Source organism: Pygocentrus nattereri, chromosome 3, assembly GCF_015220715.1.
Source record: "Pygocentrus nattereri isolate fPygNat1 chromosome 3, fPygNat1.pri, whole genome shotgun sequence".
NCBI classification, from domain to species: Eukaryota; Metazoa; Chordata; class Actinopteri; order Characiformes; family Serrasalmidae; genus Pygocentrus; species Pygocentrus nattereri.
Genome location: NC_051213.1, coordinates 11,369,984 through 11,389,167, shown reverse-complemented (window position 1 = coordinate 11,389,167; position 19,184 = coordinate 11,369,984). Strand labels below are relative to the sequence as shown.

Below are 19,184 nucleotides of genomic sequence, written 5' to 3'. Positions count from 1 at the left end.
GTCAATCAATAAACATTCACTCTTCTATTAACATGGGTGAATTAAGACATTAAGAATTCTCTCCTGGCCACAGTGGCATATCTTTGAACAAAGCCTGCATTCATGGCTCTAACCTCACTTAGGAAAAGTCCCTTTCTATGTCTGTCTGTGTGAGTGTGTGTGTTTATGCCGGAGCCCCCACAGGCAGTACAAAAGGGTGAGCGGGGAACAAAGTGCACACACCACAGTTAATGAGACAGTGTTTTGACAAAATGTAACCCATCAGATTAAATGATTTCAAACGAAGGAATGAAGCACGGGCCATGAGGCAACACAGCCGGGCACCGATGCCCCGGAGCAGCGGGGAGGGAAAGCCTTGTGTTCCACAACAATTGAACTCGCTCACACACGCTTAGATCCCGGCACAGCGTGGATCCTGCCTGACCTGCGGAGTAAGACTACACCTCAATCGCTCTCATCCCAGGCCGCCTACAAGTTCATGTAAAGTAGCCTGCGGCTAGGAGCAAAAGTGCAGCATGGTTTCCAACTGCCTTTTAAAGCTGGGTGCACTTGCTCAGTGAGGCTGGCTGCTGAGAGTAAGTCACACAATCCAAAGATTTTACGTCAACCCCTCCACATAAATTTTAAAGCCATACTTCTTTTAAAGTGTGAAGAGGACAGAAAAGCAAAAATATAAACACACTTTATCAAGAGGTTCCTGAAACAAAACCTGAAACTTGTGCTTTTTATACAGCACTGTGCAAAAATCTGAGACCCTTCATTTATTTAATTTCCACTCCAAACAGTCATTAAGTACATGTTATTCATTAGCAGGCATTTCTGTATAAGCAAGAGGAAAGACAGAGGAAAAAACAAGTGTTTCCAAAACTTTAAATAGTAATTAGAGGGCTCTTAACAACAGCGTAAGACCTGGCAGACCACTAAAACTGTCACCATCTGATAAATAGTACTTAACAGTGGTTCTGACTGGAAATTAAATGAATGTAATGGGTGATCGCTGACTTTTTACTGTTTCCACAGTATTGTATGAACAATAAATGTCATGAATCACTCCTGCATATCAACCAATGGAAATCTTATGAAATAGCAGGCATGTTATATGGTTATCATGTATATATATATATATAAATTCTCTTAGCAGAACTTAATGCTGTTGTTGTCATTCTGGCCAGAAAAGCATAGAAAAGAATGTCTGCCTGAACTTCACTGCTACTTTTTTCCAAAGAGCATCTCTGACAGACAGAACAATTAATCCACTCTAGTTGAGCTCCTATCTGAATGAAATCTAATCAAAGTTCATTTGGAACTTTTTCACAAATATTGGCATGCTGCTCCAGCCTTGAACTGACCCTGACTGACAAACACAGCTCAATAATGGTCTCAGATTGGACAAAGGGCGGGGGGGGGGGGGGGGGGGGTTGCGGGGGTTCTGTAGCCCTTTCATTTCTATTTCATCTACAAGACCTATAACATGAAAAAAAGGCAACACATGCCAGTGGAGGGCAGCAGGCTGGCTGTAGGCCCAAGCTAGAAAATCTAGTTATCTGGCTGAACAGTGAACAATGGAAACGTTGAGAGAGTTTAATATGGATACTCAGCTCTATGTAAATACAGGCCACTGAGCCTAACATACAGTAGTGAATGAGTAAATGAACAAACAGTATAAAGCCATATGTAAGATTATTCTTTACGGCTCTTTCACAGCTGTTCTTGGCGCCTTGCAGCACATCAAATGAATAACAGCAATACAATCATAGTTCATCTATGTGATTCTAAGTCCTAAGTGTCCTGCCAAAATTGATGAATAGGACAGTGTTGATTGTTGTGTCTCAAACAGGACTCTTTGAGAGTCAGGAATCACAAATCCTATTAATAATTGAAGAACATTTAAGGAATGTTATAACGAGAACATTTGATCAAGTAATGTTTTTGTAAGAAATCACATTTATTCAATTTTATTTATTGCTTCACAATCAGCATAAATCTAAATTTTCCACCTCCTACCTTTTCAACAATGTCCCTCGTTTGTGTGAGGAACCATGAGTTAATCAGTGCTCACTAAATGCCAATGGAAAAGGGGGGGGGGGGGGGGGGGGCTATTTAATGGACTCTCTCTTGCACCTAATCATTGTAAAGTATCTAAAATGCCTAGACTTTTCACTCCATCCCTCCCTCCAGGTTACTGATTCAAAAATGTTCCCACAATGCTGAGGTCTTCCACAAGTCTGACATTGCCATGATGCATTACATCCGAGTCTCTCACACTTCTAAAATGCCGGGGTTGATCTTGGTGGTTACATGTGCAGTTGGACCACTGTCAGTCAGTTCAGTGGTCTGGAGCTGGGGGAGAAGAGATGGCTGAACATAGCGTGTTTCGGTCTGTGTTTTTTTTTTTTTTTTAACGTCAAAAAGCTCAAAAGAGTCTCAGAGGAAACCACTAGAGCAAATTTTCTGGCTAGTGTACAACGGAATCTTTTCCGCTTACCCACCACGAGACCCCACCACTAAAGTAACTGAACCCAGCACCACTGCAGAGGGTTAGCCTCAAGTTACGTCTGGGCTAATAATCACGAAGCATCTTTGAGGATAAAGTATGACCCAGAATCTGTTTTTTAGTGCTTAAGATCACCATAAACAGGGGAATCAAAGACTGGCACTCCCACTTAAGAAATCTACAAATAAATGGCTTAAAGAAGCAAAATATGCCAATTGGGTAAGATCATTAATAGAAATGCACCCCAACTTTTGTAAACAGGGATAATTTTCTAATGTGCTAAGTGTTATGTAAGAACTATAAGAAATAAAATTATAAATGTTTACACATACCAAATATCTTTGTGGTATTTTCTGCAGCCCTGTCAACAGAGGACATTTCTAAGACTTCAGTGGCCATCTGGTTAATCTGAAAATACTATAAAACACATGCATTTATCATTTTTCATTGTTCATTGATTTCACATAAACCCTTTTGTCTTTTGTCTTTCCATGTGCTTTGTGTTGAGCACAGACGAGGGCATATAAGCCTTTAGGTCCCTGACGAGTCACTGAAAGTTCTAGAATGGCATGAACTCTCCTTGAGGCCACCAGTACACTCCAGTAAGAGGTCCCAGAGCGACCATGGCCACGGGACCTGAAGCAGCAGTCTGACCTCTACATTAAAGTCCTGGTTAACCAACATGCTTCTGCTCTAATGGTCGAACCCAGGCAATGCCTACAGAGAGCAGCCATCACCCAAACCACTACTGCCCTTTCACCCAAACAGAGGCTGTAGGGCCACAATAGTGGGCGCAAACATGAATGGGCTGTCAGCACTGCAGCTATTCTTATGAGTGATGGCTTTGAGTCTCCCTGGCATGTTAGAACACAGCAGACAAAACGCTCGTCTAACAGGACAGAAAGGAGTCTTATGGACAAAATAGGAACACATGGCAAGACCTTAAAATACTACAGCAGTGTCAAATCATGCCTGGGGGCTAGCATGTCAGCGATGGTGTGAAAAGTTGCCTACAAGGTAATCAGTCTAAAGAAAAAGGAAAACATTTTAACAAGTTCCATAACAGTGCCTAATCCTTGAGGCAAAACGTGCCCTTAAACAGAAAAGAACAAGTGGATCATATCAAGAACATTGCAGTGTCTAACTCAAACGCAGTGCTTGACCTGACCTCTAGTGTCTGTTAAAGTATTAACACTGAATGCAACCAGATTGCTAAAATAAAAGGGTGGTGAAAAGAAAAGAATTTTTGAAAAAATGCACATTTACAGCATTTGTTGTGATATTAATTAAAAACTTTTCATTTGGAGCAAGAAATTTTATATGAATGAAGTGATAAAAGTAGATAAATAAAGATAAATAAACACAGATATCAGAAATGAATATAGATGTAAGAACTAAATCTGGAAGAAAATGTTGTATAAAGCCCAAGTTAAAAATAGATCGCTGCTGTCAGAAGAAAACCTCGTATCTCCAAAATGGTAACTTTACAGGAGAAGGAAAAAACCTACTTTACTTTTAATGTAAGTCAATGGAACCAGACTTTTTTCAGAGACGTTTTGGGCCGTTTCTTTTGGTCCATTCATCATGAAATTCACATACAAAGTAGACAGCAACAGACATTTTCAAATTATGTCAAAAACTGAAAAACAACAAAAATGGAGATACAAGCTTTTCTTCCGACAGCAGTGATATCACTGCATGCTTAAAAATGAATGTAAAAACAATGCACCTTAAAACATTTAGTTGTGCAATACAAAATGTGCAAGCTACAGCAAAACAATAGAGTAAAAAAGAAATTAATATCCTGAAAAGAAACACCCGGGTGAAAAATCCATACTTACTACACAGCAATTCCCATGTAACGCACTATGATTAATGGTACAGCAAGAAAAATGTAAAAAGCTCTTTTAAATCTCTGTATATCTCCATCTGGCAGATTAGACTGTCCAATAACGGGAAAGTTCAGTGTTTTATTTCATTTAGTTCTTACATTCATATTTGACAGCTAAACTAGTCTCAAGGTTCAACAGTTAGGATGTTATATTTCTTCCTCCTTTGACCAAAGGGATGTAAAAGTGTTCCGTTTTCATGAGCTGAGAACTAAGACATTTTACATTTCAGAGGCACTGATGAAACAATAAACTCACACTAGGATGAAATACTACAACCTCTATTTTCACGGGTGTGTCAAAATTGTCGCTCCAACATATCCGTGGTGTTAACTGGGTGTTCCCTTTCATTTCGTGTGCTGTGTATCAACTGCGTAATGGTGCTGAACAGAGGAAAACTCCCCCAGACCACACTATTCCACACTATTATGAACTACAAAAAAGGACTCTGAAGAAGTATTTCAAGAATTATTAACAGTTTCTGTTTATAAACGGTACCTAGTGATCCTGCACCGTTCAAAACTTAACAAAGGCAGAGAACAGCTGGAGAAAATGGAGCAGCAACCCGCAGCCTTTGTACGCTCTAGCTAAGGCTACTAAAACTCCAGCCATCGCCAGCTCAAACAGCCAAGATGAGAGCCTTACGCACGCAGCCCGCTGTAAGTCTGTCATCCCTTCTCTGCCTGAGGGTTTTTGCTTATTCAAAAGTTAACGGTCCAGGTAATGCAGGACAACCAAAGCAGCCAGCAAGCAGTCAACAAGCACATAAAGTGCATGTTGGTGGACGAATCCCTGAGGAATCACATTCATGCTAATTTAGTGCTAATGTGAAATCACACATAATGTAAAAATGTTAGAAATGAGAAATGTATACAGAATAGATTTTAAGATCTAATTTTTGTCGTAAAAAAGGTCCTGAATTGATTAGAAAAGCTAAACTTGTCAAATGACATTCGTTTTACTGCTGAAAGGTAATATAGGCTTACATACCACTTAATCTGTCTTAAGGTTCATAATAGAAATGATGACTACTGAGTAAGTAACTCTGTGCTACTAAATATTTCACACGGTAAAAGCCAGGCTACTGTAGAAAGGTGAAAGCAGACAAGGAACACATCTTCTAGGGTCATGATTAAGTGGCAATCTAATAAATACACAAGTATGAACCATCAGAAGATGAAGACGTATGGAATTAATATAGTTTTAAGCATTAGTAGCACTTACAGCATATGGGCCTTGTTTGAATCCACTGTCCACTGCCTTACATAAGTAGAAAAGGCCTATTCAAACTGAGAGAGAAGAGAGATTAATGCTACTATGTCTTTGTGCTCTAGGGGAACCCCGTCAGTACAATTTCATAGACATTCTCTTATGAGTCATCAATGATTAAGCTTCAGCCAAAGGGGTCATTTAAATGTTAAGCCAAAAGAACCCAAAAAGAGCCATTTACTAGATGCGTGCATCCTTCCACAGTCATTTCCACAGCAGGTCAATGCTGGAGTTCTAATCCATCTGAGAAAGAGTTAACTTAATAATTCCACAATTAACAATGTTATAGTACTAGAGTCTGTGCCAGTAGAATCAACACTCGCCACTTTACACAAACATAGGAGCTAAAGGGACCCATCTTTTCTGACTCGTTTCAAAACGGAGGAAATTAAAACAAGTCAGACTCTGGTTTGCTATAAATTTTAGATTTCACCACATACCCTCATGACCTCACAGTCCCTGTTTCACAGGCACTTGAGATAGCAATACATTGGAGAGCAACGTATTCAGTTTCATGTTTGGACCAAGCCACTAGGAAGACTCAGAGCAGTAGCTGAGATGTGACCGAGACGTCTCAACAAATGACTGAGACAGGAAACCAATTTTTCTTGTTACACAATGTATCCTCTGGGCTCAGTACTGGGTCCAAGTGGACAGACTGCCCCGGCCAAGTACGGTGGTTCATGTTCAGATGGACCTTCAGCTCCAAAAGCTCCTCAATCCTCTGTTTTGTTCTCTATAGCTCGGCAATGACTGAGCTCAGCTCTGCTTGTCTATCACCTTCACTAATGTGAATGGTTGTGACTCTGAGCTGCTAGCAAGCAATAATGGGTGAAAGGTGAGGGGCGAGAACCCCCTGCTGTGAAAACAATTCACATCTATTTACAAAGACAGCAAATTTCTTCACATTAAACAGCTGTGTACAACTGCCATTATAAATAACATCTAAACACAAGAAAATATTTTCTAATTGTTGAATTGCTTGCTAACATAGTTCTCTACATCATCCATATTTCCATCAAGATGGAAATATGGATGACGGGGACAGTCGTGGGCTGGAGGTTAGGGAGCTAGCCCTGTGACCGGAAGGTCGCCGGTTCAATCCCCAGGACAGTCCATGACTGAGGTGTCCCTGAGCAAGACACCTAGCCCCCAACTGCTCCCCGGGCGCCGTGGATAGGTCTGCCCACCGCTCCGGGCAAGTGTGCTCACTGCCCCCTAGTGTGTGTGTTCACTAGTGTGTATGTGGTGTTTCACTTCACGGATGGGTTAAATGCGGAGGTGGAATTTCCCCGGTTGGGGGATCAAAAAAGTATCACTTAATCTAAAAAAAAAAAAAAAAAAAGTATCACTTAAGATATCAATGTTACTGAGGGGGTAGGGGGGTGGGGGGGTGCATAGTTTAACTGATGGAAGTCCTCCAAAACAAAAGCAAACATTTCATGTCTACTGTGAAAAGGGATTAATCATAAAACACAAATACCTGTGTATTTTAAAGAGTATTGTAAGATTGTAAAACTGTGTTTGGGTCCAACTAAAACATACAGTTTTACAGTTGTAAATCTGACCTCACATCACCATTTATCTTGGGTTAGTATAACTAGAACATGGTTTTGCTCTGCAGATTTTTTTCCTCGCAGTTCTTAGCTTTAAAGGCAGCTTACTCAAATTTCACCATAAGCTTACAGAGTCTGACTGAGAGACGTTTTGGTGTGTTATTCTTTATATTAGCGAGGATATGATGACATAATGTAAAAAGGATATAACAACTTCTTGAATCTGATCAGCTGAAGACCACCAGAGGGGATATGGCACAAAGAAACACATTACAGTAATGCGATTAGTTTTCGCTAGACATTTTTAATTACATGCAATGCATTTCAAACATACATTTTGTGTATATCGTGCTTGTCGTAAGTAATTCATGCACGTGTGCTACCAGGGACAGCTGACTGTAAAACTTCAACTGTGTGAATGGGACCAGCACAACATGAGAGCAGCGCTGGCATAAACCCAACGAGCAATCTGCCGACACATCTCATCATGGAAATGTGAAACTGATGGATTAAGATCCTTGTGCTGATTAAGGAACCGCTCCATAAGCTGCAGGCTTAATATGTTAAGATTTTATTTAAAGCAGCTGTTTTTACTGGCTAGTTTCTATTTTTCAAACAGCATTAGTCGTTCATAATTTTAACAAAGCAAAGCTGCCTGTGTGTTCAGAGCAAAAGCAGGCATAGCCAGCAACATGTTATCTGACTAATGTTACTGTGATTGGCAATTCATTTCTACGCACTGACTATTGGAACTATTGGGTTTTCCCTTGTACTTTCCAGTGCATACAGATGTCTCCATGAGGAGTAGCAAGATTACGTTTTCCAGGAAGTGATAATTAAATTTATCCAAGTACAGTTTAAAAGTTATAATTAGTCATTTGCAATCTGTTTTGAGCAGCTACTCCTGCTATAGAAAGTATACTCATTTTTCTCATACCTGATAGGGGACTATACTTTCATGGGCAGTTCCCCATCGTCTGGCTTCTTTTCCTGCATTGAGGTAGTTTGCAGCTATGTGAGTGAGGCATGCCACCTGAGAAAGAGAGAGAGAGAGAATTAAACATCTGTATCTGGCAGTAGGCTCATTACACCCTGCTGTTCTGTGATTTCAGGGAACTCTCACATGGCTGACACAGCAGTTTCATGTAGCTGTGGTATTAAATGCTGCTACACTTGGAATCCAGAGCAATATGTATCTTTTTGCATCCAAACTTACAACAAGCACCTCAGTACTCAGGAAATTACTTCGCACTGACCTCTCCGGCACAGAGAAATGAAGGCATGTTTAATTTACTAACTTGTAAATGTCTGGTTATAAAAAAAAAGCTACTTTTTAGCACTGTAGGGTTTTTATGATGCCCAGGTGAGAGCAAGAGAGAGCCTAGGCAGCTGAAATAATATTTTGCAATGTGAACTGAAGCTCTTTAAAGCTGTGGACGCGAACACTGAAAGGAAAAACGGAAAACCTGCACAGATTAAAGCAGGTTTGTGATGATTTGACATAGTGCGAGGGACGATGGAGTATCCAGTAACACGGCCCATCTCCAGCTCTTTCTCAAGGCTGGCCAGACCTCCACTAGCTAGCCTGTCTGGTTCACAGCCTTGTATTAAAGCCATTCATCACATTGTTCAAGTGGCCACCTAACATTCAGAGTTTTGTTGAACATTCTGTCCATCTCTTTGTTTAAAGAATGCTGGTCACTTGCTTATATTTTTATTTTTTTAATCTTAATTTGTTTTGCGAGAAACACAGAGAGGCTGTTTCTTGTTGTTACAAATCTTGTCCAGGATGATGTGATGACAAAGATTTGGATACTTAAAACTTCCTTATAACACAAGTCAGTACCTGTGTCCGTAGGAGGTTGTGAAGGCCAAATAATATGTAACAGTCAAGTATATTTCCAAGAAAAACCTCAAGTGAGAAAAAATTATGCAAGTGTTATGCAATAAAATATTCATTTTTCTCTTTGGTTTGAACCAATCAAAAGATTACATTCAGATCACATTACCTTTGTTACTATTAAGCTGCAAAGCAACGTCCATATTTATTACATTTTCATTTCAAATAGACTAGCATTGATCCGCAACTGCTTTTAATTTCATCCAATGTTGCTCCCAATGGGAGCAGTTATGTGGATATACAGAATGTCCTTTTTCCAAGCAAAGTGAAAACAGTTCACACCCTTTTCACTCTGACTACATCAAGACAACCGTCCAGACGTCCATAATACCCCACACCTCACAAGGGGACTCCCAAAAAGTCAAGAAGCCATCCATTCCCATTACACTCACAGCTCTTTTTGTGCAGTACTCAGCCCGTCTCGTTCAGTTTAGAGGGAATTAAATTTTATGAGGCGTCTATCTGAAACTGCAGCACGTCATGATGATACCACTGTTTAACGAATCTGCTACACACATGTTTTTTTGGACCAGTTAAAACACAACGTTGAATTAAAGTGACAGATCACGGATATTGTTCTTCTCCTCTGAGCTCTGGGCCTGCACTTGGCATTACATCTGAGCAAAACTATCTGAGCAGCTTTCTGTACCAGGAAAAGAACAAATCCGCCACAAAAATAAACAAGATTTGCTCAAATTCAAGGATCTTGTTTTGTTTTGTTTTTAACCGTGTCCTAATTATGCAACCATTTCCTCCCAACATCGTAGCAGCTCAGTTATCACAACTAAATCGCCATATAATGCAACAAAGCAAATATCAATCATGTTCACTAACAGTTCACCATAGAGTTTAAGGATCATATATAAACTTTCAAGAAACTTCCACATAGATGGTTTCAGTGATTTCTCCAATCAGTCCATTATGGTAGACCATATAGAAGGATGTTCTAGATATAAATGCTGTCCCATCTAGCTCCATTTCTGTATCTGTTATCTCCATCTGTCATACTGATGACCGCACTGGGCCACCGTAAAATGGAAAGAGCGTTAGATAACTCTGGTCACAAGGAGCAGAATGGAATGTGGAACAAGGGGCAGGAAAAGGGAGATGCTGTATATACGGGACAAGTCACATATCCTGGGCTACTCAGGGGTCTTACCACAGCAGGCGTGATCCCATAGCCCTGCGGGACCACAGATTAAACCGATGCATCCTACGCTTCCTCTTGAGCTTTTTAAAACCCAACAGAATGAATAAACAGACAGATATAAGAGGTTTCTCTCCATGGTACCAACCCTCAAAGCACCCAGCTTCAAAATCAAGCACAATGATCCAGACAAAGCAAAAAAAAAAGTTAAAAAACAGGGCAGACAATTAAAAACTCATGAACAGCAAGGGGAGGGGAGAAAAGAGTCCAAGAAAGATTCATACAAACCACAAGAGAAGGGCTACAAACAATCGCATTATGGGAACTGTTTGCTGAAACCACATCCTTCATTTGAACTTGTATCATCCAAGGGACGAGGGCTCTCACTGGGTAATTCTATGCAATGGTTCAGTGGCATCGTGTCAGTAATGCGACAAGAACATGGAAAACAGAGAACACACACTTTTCAGCACATTCTTTTTTCAATTTTTTTAAATCTAGCGGGACTTGACATCAGAGACACGACCGATATACAATCCACAGTATCCGGCAACAACTTCAAAAGGCAGATTTCATTTAAATGTCCTAATGTAATTAGCTCCTTTTGAGTTGATTCAGAGTTGATAAACAAGCTAAATTCAGCTCAAGAGTAAACATTTGCACTTTCTTTCCATATTCCTATTAAAAATGACTATAAACAGCTACGGGCAGAGAGGTCATATTAAAGAAAGAAATTTAGCAATGAAAGTCGTTTTCCCTATTTATTTAAATGAGATTTTCCTTATTTACCATCCCGCTACACAATTGGTAAGACTAGTGTTATTATCTCAGAGTATGACAATATTACCTCTTAAGGCTCCAGTTACAATGAGTTTAACAGTGAAAGTGAGATGTGTGCAAATCACTACTCAACTTATTTCTACTCAAATTATCTGCACTGATTAATATAACTAAACCAATAGATAAAATACAATATAACAAAGACCAAAATCAGTGCCTGGATAAAGGGTGTATTTCATAAAAGCAATTTCACGGAGCTGATCCAGGTTTGAAGGCTCTCTAAAAGAATCAGGAAAAACTCTCTTTCATCTTGTTTATCATAATTACACTGCACACAAAAATCTACCCCAAATTCCTCAAATGTCTTGACTGAGATTTTGGAAGTGCATGTAAAATGTTATGCAAAAAATGATAAGTTCAATATTGTGCATAACAGAAACAGATTATTGTTACTGGAGTCCTGGGATTAAACAGATTATTATTCTTCTATTATTATTTTTCTAAGCGCTCGAGTGTAAGTAAATGCCATACGGTCTTTATTATGTTAGAAAGCTGGGTTAGTTCAGTCTAAATTACTGGAAAAAATTGCAGTGTATTTAGAAGGAAAGAAGAAAGCCTAAGTTTTGTGTGTTATGGATATCTCTATCCAAACTGAGATTAAACAACAGTTGTATTTCTTTTTGCAGTACTTCGACATTTTCTTTGCCCATTTCTTCAAACTTAAATGCAATCAGATGTCTGGTTGAGCAAAGGGATTTCTGTTGTTCTGAAGACGAAGTATGCTTCTGTGTGTGTGCATAAATGTCTGTGTTTAGTGAACGCAGAATATATTTCTATATGGAAACAATAAAAAAAGCCACGCGAATTTGAGGAATGGTGGCCTTCCAGTCGGCTTCATTTCAGGACACTGTAATAGCAATCCCTTCAAAAGATGTCAGTTCTGCAAATTAGCCTAAACTGGATTTCTCAAGAAAATAATCAAGTCCCTTTAAGGTTCCACCTTACCACTTCCTTTCAGACAAACTTCATCATTAGATCTCAGAAAGCATCATCTGACCTCAGTCTTAACAAACGACTTCATGAGAACTTTGTCATTCAGTCAGTCTCAGTGCTTTCTCAAACAATGCTGCGGTCAGCCCTTGGTCAGCTTTGAAATATGATTATATATTTATTTATTTTTCCTGAGCCTGTCAGTCTGTCTTACATTTTCCTGTTTTGTTCATTTGGTTGTTTTCCAGTAGCGGATCTGACACTGCAAGCGTCATTTAATTTCAAAGATTACAGTGGACCACATAATAATCATAATAATAAGAATAGTAATAATATTTCACACCACTAAATAAAGTCCTAGCAGTGTCACAATAACATTCCATGAGCCACTGCAAGAAGTTAAACCATTAACTTAATTTGTTTTGACAGTGTGATGAAAATGTGAGAAAACCTAACAGGAAAAGTCTGAAATTTCAGGCCAATCTATGAACTCATAAACTGCATTTTCAGCACCTCACAATCAAAAAACAAAGGAGATAATCAAAAACAGTGAATAAGGAATCCTATTGGTTGCGGTAAGCTGCACACAGAAAGGCTACATTTTGCCCCAGTAGTTCAGCCAATGACTTTACACTTTCTAAAACCGAAGTGGAAGACTTGTCTCCAGCAGAGGTGAACTGTATGTCCTCTGTTTGTGTGAAAGGCACGAGCAGAACATAAAATATTCTCCAACAGCAACAATGTCATCCTTCTGATTCCTACATTTCCATGGCGCCTAATGAAACCCTTCTTTAAAGTAAACTATTCCCCAAAATCACAACAACATACTGTCAAGTGATGACCACTTCTGCCTGTGGATATGTAAACTGTGTGGTGCTTCACACTCTATTGATTTCTGTGGCATTACAGTTACAGTGCTGGCGCCTCAGCTGTCTGCTTGTGGTGCTCGGACAGACAGCAACCACAAAGTCCTCAAGGTGTGCGTTTCCATGATTGGTTTGTCTATCCTAGGGCTCGGCAACCCAAATGTTAAGAAGAGCCATTTTGTCCTTTCAACAAAAATTAAACCACCTAGGGTGCCACAACATTTTATGTCCATTTCATTGAAGTTATGTTTCACCATCTTGGCTGCACATTATCCTCAAAGTATGTGTCCGTTTGTGATGTACAAATTTAATACATTTTACTGTATTTCACATCTCTACCAAATGAAAAGTCATGATATCTTGTTATCAAAAAATACAGCGTGAATTTTATTACACAAACACCAAAAACACACAACCAGATAAATGTTTAGTGCATTCAGTCATAGCTTATTTATTTAAACTTCTTAACTTTCACCACTTTTTGTTTCAAACAAATGGTAAACACATGCTCAGAGAGATGAGATTCTTCCCAACTCAGAAACCTCCCATAAAGGCCAAATTACACAAAAGAAAAAATAAAAACAAAAAGCAAAACACCCCAAGACTTGGGACTTCGGTTCCCTCTTACCCTAATGTAGCTGAATATTTATTTAAATGCTCTACATTTTCAGAGGCCTCCAATGCCATATAGCACCCATATATGGCAGCAATGGTGTTGGTGGAATGATTTTTTCTTAAATCTTAACACTGTATTTCAGGTTTTTCTAAAACATAGATTAGTTCATTAGTTCAAATGTATGTAGTTTAGTTCATTTCTCTGGAGAACAAAGACAAAGTCAATAGAAAAATCGGTAATCAGATTAATTAATTTATTTGAGGCTTGACAAGCCATTGGCTAATCTCCTGATATCACACATGACAGAGGTGTGAAGACTCACCTGAGATGAGAGCAGGTTGCAGTCGATGTGAAGGCCTCGTCCAGTCTTCTGTCTCTGCAGAAGGCCTGCCATCACAGCTCCCTGAGCATACAGGCCAGTAGCCAGATCCGTCATAGCAACACCAGGCCTAACTGGAGCCCCATCCTAAAGCATCAGTTGTGCATTCAATGACAATGTCATATACAGCACAAATAGTTAACACAGAACAAGCTTCACAAATCAGACTTCTGTGCAAATGAAAAATCATGACATCTTGTTATCAAAAAATAGATCTCATCATTCATATCAGAGCTCATGGTTGTCATGCATAGCTGAACAGAACCTCAATGTTATTTTGGCAAATGGAAAATAACAACTAAAAAAAAAAAGACATATTTCTCCTAAAAACTGATTCCAGTGGTCCCATAAAAGTGGTCCCAACTCAACTAAAAACGGACAAAAGAATTATGCATAGTGATAAAGAATTGTCCATCCATCCATCCATCCATCCATTTTCTAAGCCGCTTCTCCGTCAGGGTCGCGGGGGGTGCTGGAGCCTATCCCAGCGGTCTTCGGGCGGGAGGCAGGACACACCCTGGACAAGTCATCGCAGGGCAGACAGACAGACACAGACAGTCACTCACACACAGGGGCAATTTAGCATGTCCAATTGGCCTGACTGCATGTCTTTGGACTGTGGGAGGAAACCAGAGAACCCGGAGGAAACCCACTCAGACACGGGGAGAACATGCAAACTCCACACAGAGAGGACCCTGGTCGCCCGGCCGTGGAATCGAACCCAGGCCCTCCTTGCTGTGAGTCGACAGCGCTACCCACCACGCGCCACCGTGCCGCCAATAAAGAATTGTATCAATCATAAATCATAAAGCCTGAATTATGTCTGCACCTTTGCTTTACTTCTAAAGGAAAAAGCATGACATTCAGTGTCAGACACCACAAAATCAAGTCTATTTGGCACTATTAAAAAATGGGATGCGCTTTGAGGTAAGAGTGATTGTTAAGGCATAGAGTTTGTATGATGTAAATTTTAGGCTATAACCCTCCACTACTTTTTACCTACATTGGCCTGTAGCACCAGTGCATGTGTTATCTGCAAAGTGGCTGACCAGCTACGATTTTTTTCACCAGTCCACTGCTAGAAGACACAGTAGGTTTGACTGACACACAATTAACTGCTCTCACCTCAGGGCCTGTGATGTGCATCATCCCAGATACAGCAGATGCTATAGAGTCATATCCAGGCTTGTGCGACTGAGGCCCTGTCTGACCATAGCCTGAAAAATAGGCACGCACACACACACACACACACACACACACACAAGTTGCTTGTACAAGTCGCTCATTCATGTGAGCACACAAATCATTCTTCAACCCTCCTGGACAACTTCTGTGTATTTGATCTGGACTTGCACACAGGATAAGAAATAAACTAAGGAAAACAGCCAGCTAAGATACTCCACAGAGCGATATGTCAAATGATCTTGATCCAACTGAATTCCTTTAGCAGTCCTTGTAGGGTTTGCGAGATCGAATCTACAGAGATAAAGGTTCTAGGCCTGTATTTACTACCCTGGCAAGAGTATGGGTTTATTCTGAGTGGCCCTGGTTAAACCATTGTGTGTGGTCACTTTTTGTTTATTTTTTTCTCCCCTTTGTTTTCCATCACTATTTTGCTAGGTATAATTTAACTAGCTCTTTTGAAGAATCTGAGCCTGTGTTGTTTTATAAATTTCCAATTACATACAAAGCGCAGTCTACCATTGTTGGTTATTTTAGAGCATAACACCACAGTTAGGGTAGTCAGTTAGGGTTTACTGTCAATACTTTGCTGCTAAACTTGAAAATATACCGAAAATTTGACTCTTTATAAGCCGTCAAAACTATACTCCTGGTTTAATAAAATAATTTAAATACATTTGTATTAATCAATCATTGAGATTCCAAGAATATTAATTAACTACTCTGATTAAGGCAGATGAAATCTGAGCACCTCCAGAATCCAATCAGCTTTACTGAAGAAAAGATGGAAAACATACCACCCCAACAGTGCTAGTTAAGCTAAACACAGCAGAAGGAAAACGAGCTGCTCCTTCTCATGCTGTCCACAGTACAGGCATTCAGAACAAATGCTCAGGCTGAAGCCATGGCTGACAAAGCAAAATAAACTCTCATAGACTACAAGCAAAGCAGTTTGCCTTCCAGGAATCCTTCCCTAATCTTCAACTACTTTCTGGGGCAGTTTTGAAAGTGTTCAGAGAGGTCAATCTGAGAAACACAGGGGACACTTTAGTACAGGCACAACAAACTGGGGACCTTCCGGGCCAAAGTGCTGTGGAGATCAGCGTTCACTCTCATCTGACGCTCTGAACTCAGTGCATGAAGGCCTTGCTATTTAGCTAAATCAGGTGTGTTTAACGAGGCAGTGTGCTGAAGTCTGCAGTGTTTTGGCCCATGAGGACTTGAGCCTGACACATGTGCTTTAAACTTAAAGCTAACAACAGCCATGTGATAGTATGTATGACCAAACCTGGATTCATGTGTCAGTCAGCTCAGGTCAAAGTTGAACTGAGCAATGCTAAATGAAGTTATATTATAAATGAACTAATGGGGAAATAGGTTGAGTTTTTAAACCATCTCCAAAATTAATAGTTAAGATGTAAACACAGTCAAACACACAGAGTGTGTGTTCACAGTAGTGGTGATGGGAACCAAAGCCTCTAAAAACTACCTCACAGAAATGAATTACATGAAATGGTTAAAAATAAACTATAGGTAATGTGCGCACACTACACACTAATTATATATATATTTATTTGGCTGATTAGTTGTCTTGCTTCTTAGTTGTTGATGATCCCAAGTGATGACAGAATGACAAACATTGCTTGAGCTCACTGCTGCCCTCTAAAGGTGTCATAGCACCAAGCCAGAAGTCAGACCTTTTATTTTCATAAAAACTGACATCACAATTAATGCATTTTTTTTTATTTACACGTTTGCCTCAACTCAACAGATGAAAAATCAGTACTGGTATGTGTCTGTACAACTCACCACATACAGTTTCACATAAAAACATCATTCTGACTGATTTTGTTTACATCTCAGCAACTGAATCACATGACAAAAACTGACAAAATCAGTGGAATTGCACAGTTTGTCTGCTAATCAGTTCATCCCTCATTTTGCAACACCTTGGGTGAAGGTCTATCATTTTGTTGTCAAATTTTATCAAATCCATCCTTCTTATCTGTTCACCATTATAAACAATATAAGATCTAGCAATGCCACAGCTGGAGTACTACCACCACTGCACCCATTATGACAATTATACTACAAATAGTAATCAGTGTAACACCAGATCCTGTAAAATCTGAGGGCCTAACAGGCTCTTTAATTACCCAGTCAACACTTACACAGCAACTGAAACTCACATTTGACAGCAAAACGACAAAAACAACACTATTTCATAATACCCATTTTAGTTCTTATAGCATCTTATAGTCTTTATAGCTTACAACAGAACCACACTAAAACATCATAGTTGTGTCAAAAAGCATAAGCAATAACAAACAGTTTTGCCAGTGTTCATTAAAAGCGGTCCAGGTTCTGCTATGGCAAATCTGACACAACGTAAAAGGAATCCTAACCCAAACCTCAGCGTATTTGAGAGTGAGGGCCCGCCTAATGAAAGACACGTGTTGACAATAACATGCGTTCTCAGACGCCATTTAAGCCTCTTTAATTTGCTTTAAAGAAATTAAGCCTGAACAATAAAATGAAAAAGAAAGGGCATGGTTGCTTCTGTGAATAAGGGGGTTTTAGTCCCCATGGGCCATGGAGACCTCAAACATCCAGAGGAGGGAAACCAACAGTATGTAGCATCTCCCCTCTGTCTCACACACAGCACACTTAACACAGCTTCACACATTTAGTGGTGCATTTCTGAGTGTTCAGTGCACTGCAGACCTGGTGGTGTGTGCCTCACGCTATAATGAGCTCTTACACAATTCACAGCAAACCATGAACACTTGGGCAACACACACACACACACAAAAAAAAAAAAAAAACACACCACAATGAGATCAAAACCACTATTTGGGAATGGTGCACACTCTGGAAAGAAAAGAAAAAAAACAGCAGCATTGAGAATATTTATGTACATATGGGTAGCACTTTTGACTGATGGCATTGCCACTGCTGGAGGATCCCTGGCCCACTCCAAACCGGCAGATGGCCCTGTTGATATAGGCGACAGTTCTGTTCCGGTCTCTGGAGTATTTGGTGGCATTGTCAACACAGACAATTACAGCATGAGGTGGCAGCTCTGGTGTGCTCTCTGGAGCACTCAACACAAAACAACACGCCTCTATTGTGTTTTCCAGAGGACCTAGTGGCAGTGCTGACCCAGGCAGTGACTCTGACATGCTTTCCAAAGCACCCAGCAGCACTGCTGTCCCAGGTGATGGCTCTGGTGTGCTCTCTGGATCACCCAGTAATGCTGTTGACCCAAAAAATGTTTCTGTGGTGTTCTGTAGAGCCCCCGGTGGTGTTTTCTACACAAGTCGCATTCCTGTTGTACTTTCTGGAGCACCTAGTGGTGCCCAGGAGTCAGTCTGTTGTAGCCATTCTGGCCAGGAGAAGTCCTCACCCTCTGCCATGGGCACCACCCCTTCAGGCTGACCTCCCCACCCCTATAAACCCGGTTTGGGGCCATAACAGAACCGGTGCGGGCCAAGGACAAGGCAGGAGGGACAGTATCCTGGCAAACCCTGCATATCCAGCAGAGAGCACTGGGAAGCAGGGGAAGGAGAGAAAGAGAGCCAGAGTCACCAAGGGCCAGGAGATAGTGGGTGGGCTCAGGGACATGGAACTCTCATTCTCCAGCAACCACTGTACAAGGCACCTCAGGTTCCAGACAATACAGGGGTGCAGCAGGGGTTTCAGCCTCCTTCCACACCCAGTAGCACTGGTGTTTTTGCCCATGTCTGTTCAGCTGTGACTGTAGTGCCTTGTGTTCAGACATATATAACATCTTATAAGGCCCTTTTGGTCACTGTCTGTGGACCAGGATCTCTCTCCCACCACTGAACTCTCTCTTGCCTGCTGGAGAGAGCCACTCTTACCAGCGTTCAGTGTCCCCACCTTGATTCGCTGCCCCTGTCCTTGATCAAAGAGATGACCACCTTGAACTTGGATGTGAGGGAGTCATCAGTGGGCCACCTCTCCACTGCCACACCATCCCTACTTTGAATCTGTTACTTTGCTTTCCCAGTACCCATGTCTTCACATGGGAAATTTGTTTAGCCTCAGGTACCAGACATGTATCTGTAAAGAATGTGATGAGATATGAGGAACACG

General features: G+C 40.5%; 1 protein-coding gene across 11 annotated transcripts in view; it reads right to left on the bottom strand.

The window, feature by feature from the left end:
* The window catches only part of sugct (succinyl-CoA:glutarate-CoA transferase), a 104,641-nt gene that overhangs the window by 77,799 nt on the left and 7,658 nt on the right, over window positions 1-19,184 (bottom strand). For all 11 annotated transcript variants that reach the window (XR_005130106.1, XR_005130105.1, XR_005130108.1 and 8 more), the window contains exons 7-9: window positions 15,012-15,103; window positions 13,830-13,973; window positions 8,146-8,241 (exon numbers count right to left, since the gene is read on the bottom strand). Coding sequence is in view for 5 of the 11 variants with exons in the window: in XM_017704806.2 (XP_017560295.1) it covers window positions 8,146-8,241; window positions 13,830-13,973; window positions 15,012-15,103 (332 nt within the window). In the remaining 6 variants the exon portion in view is untranslated. The remainder of the gene's footprint in view (window positions 1-8,145; window positions 8,242-13,829; window positions 13,974-15,011; window positions 15,104-19,184) is intronic.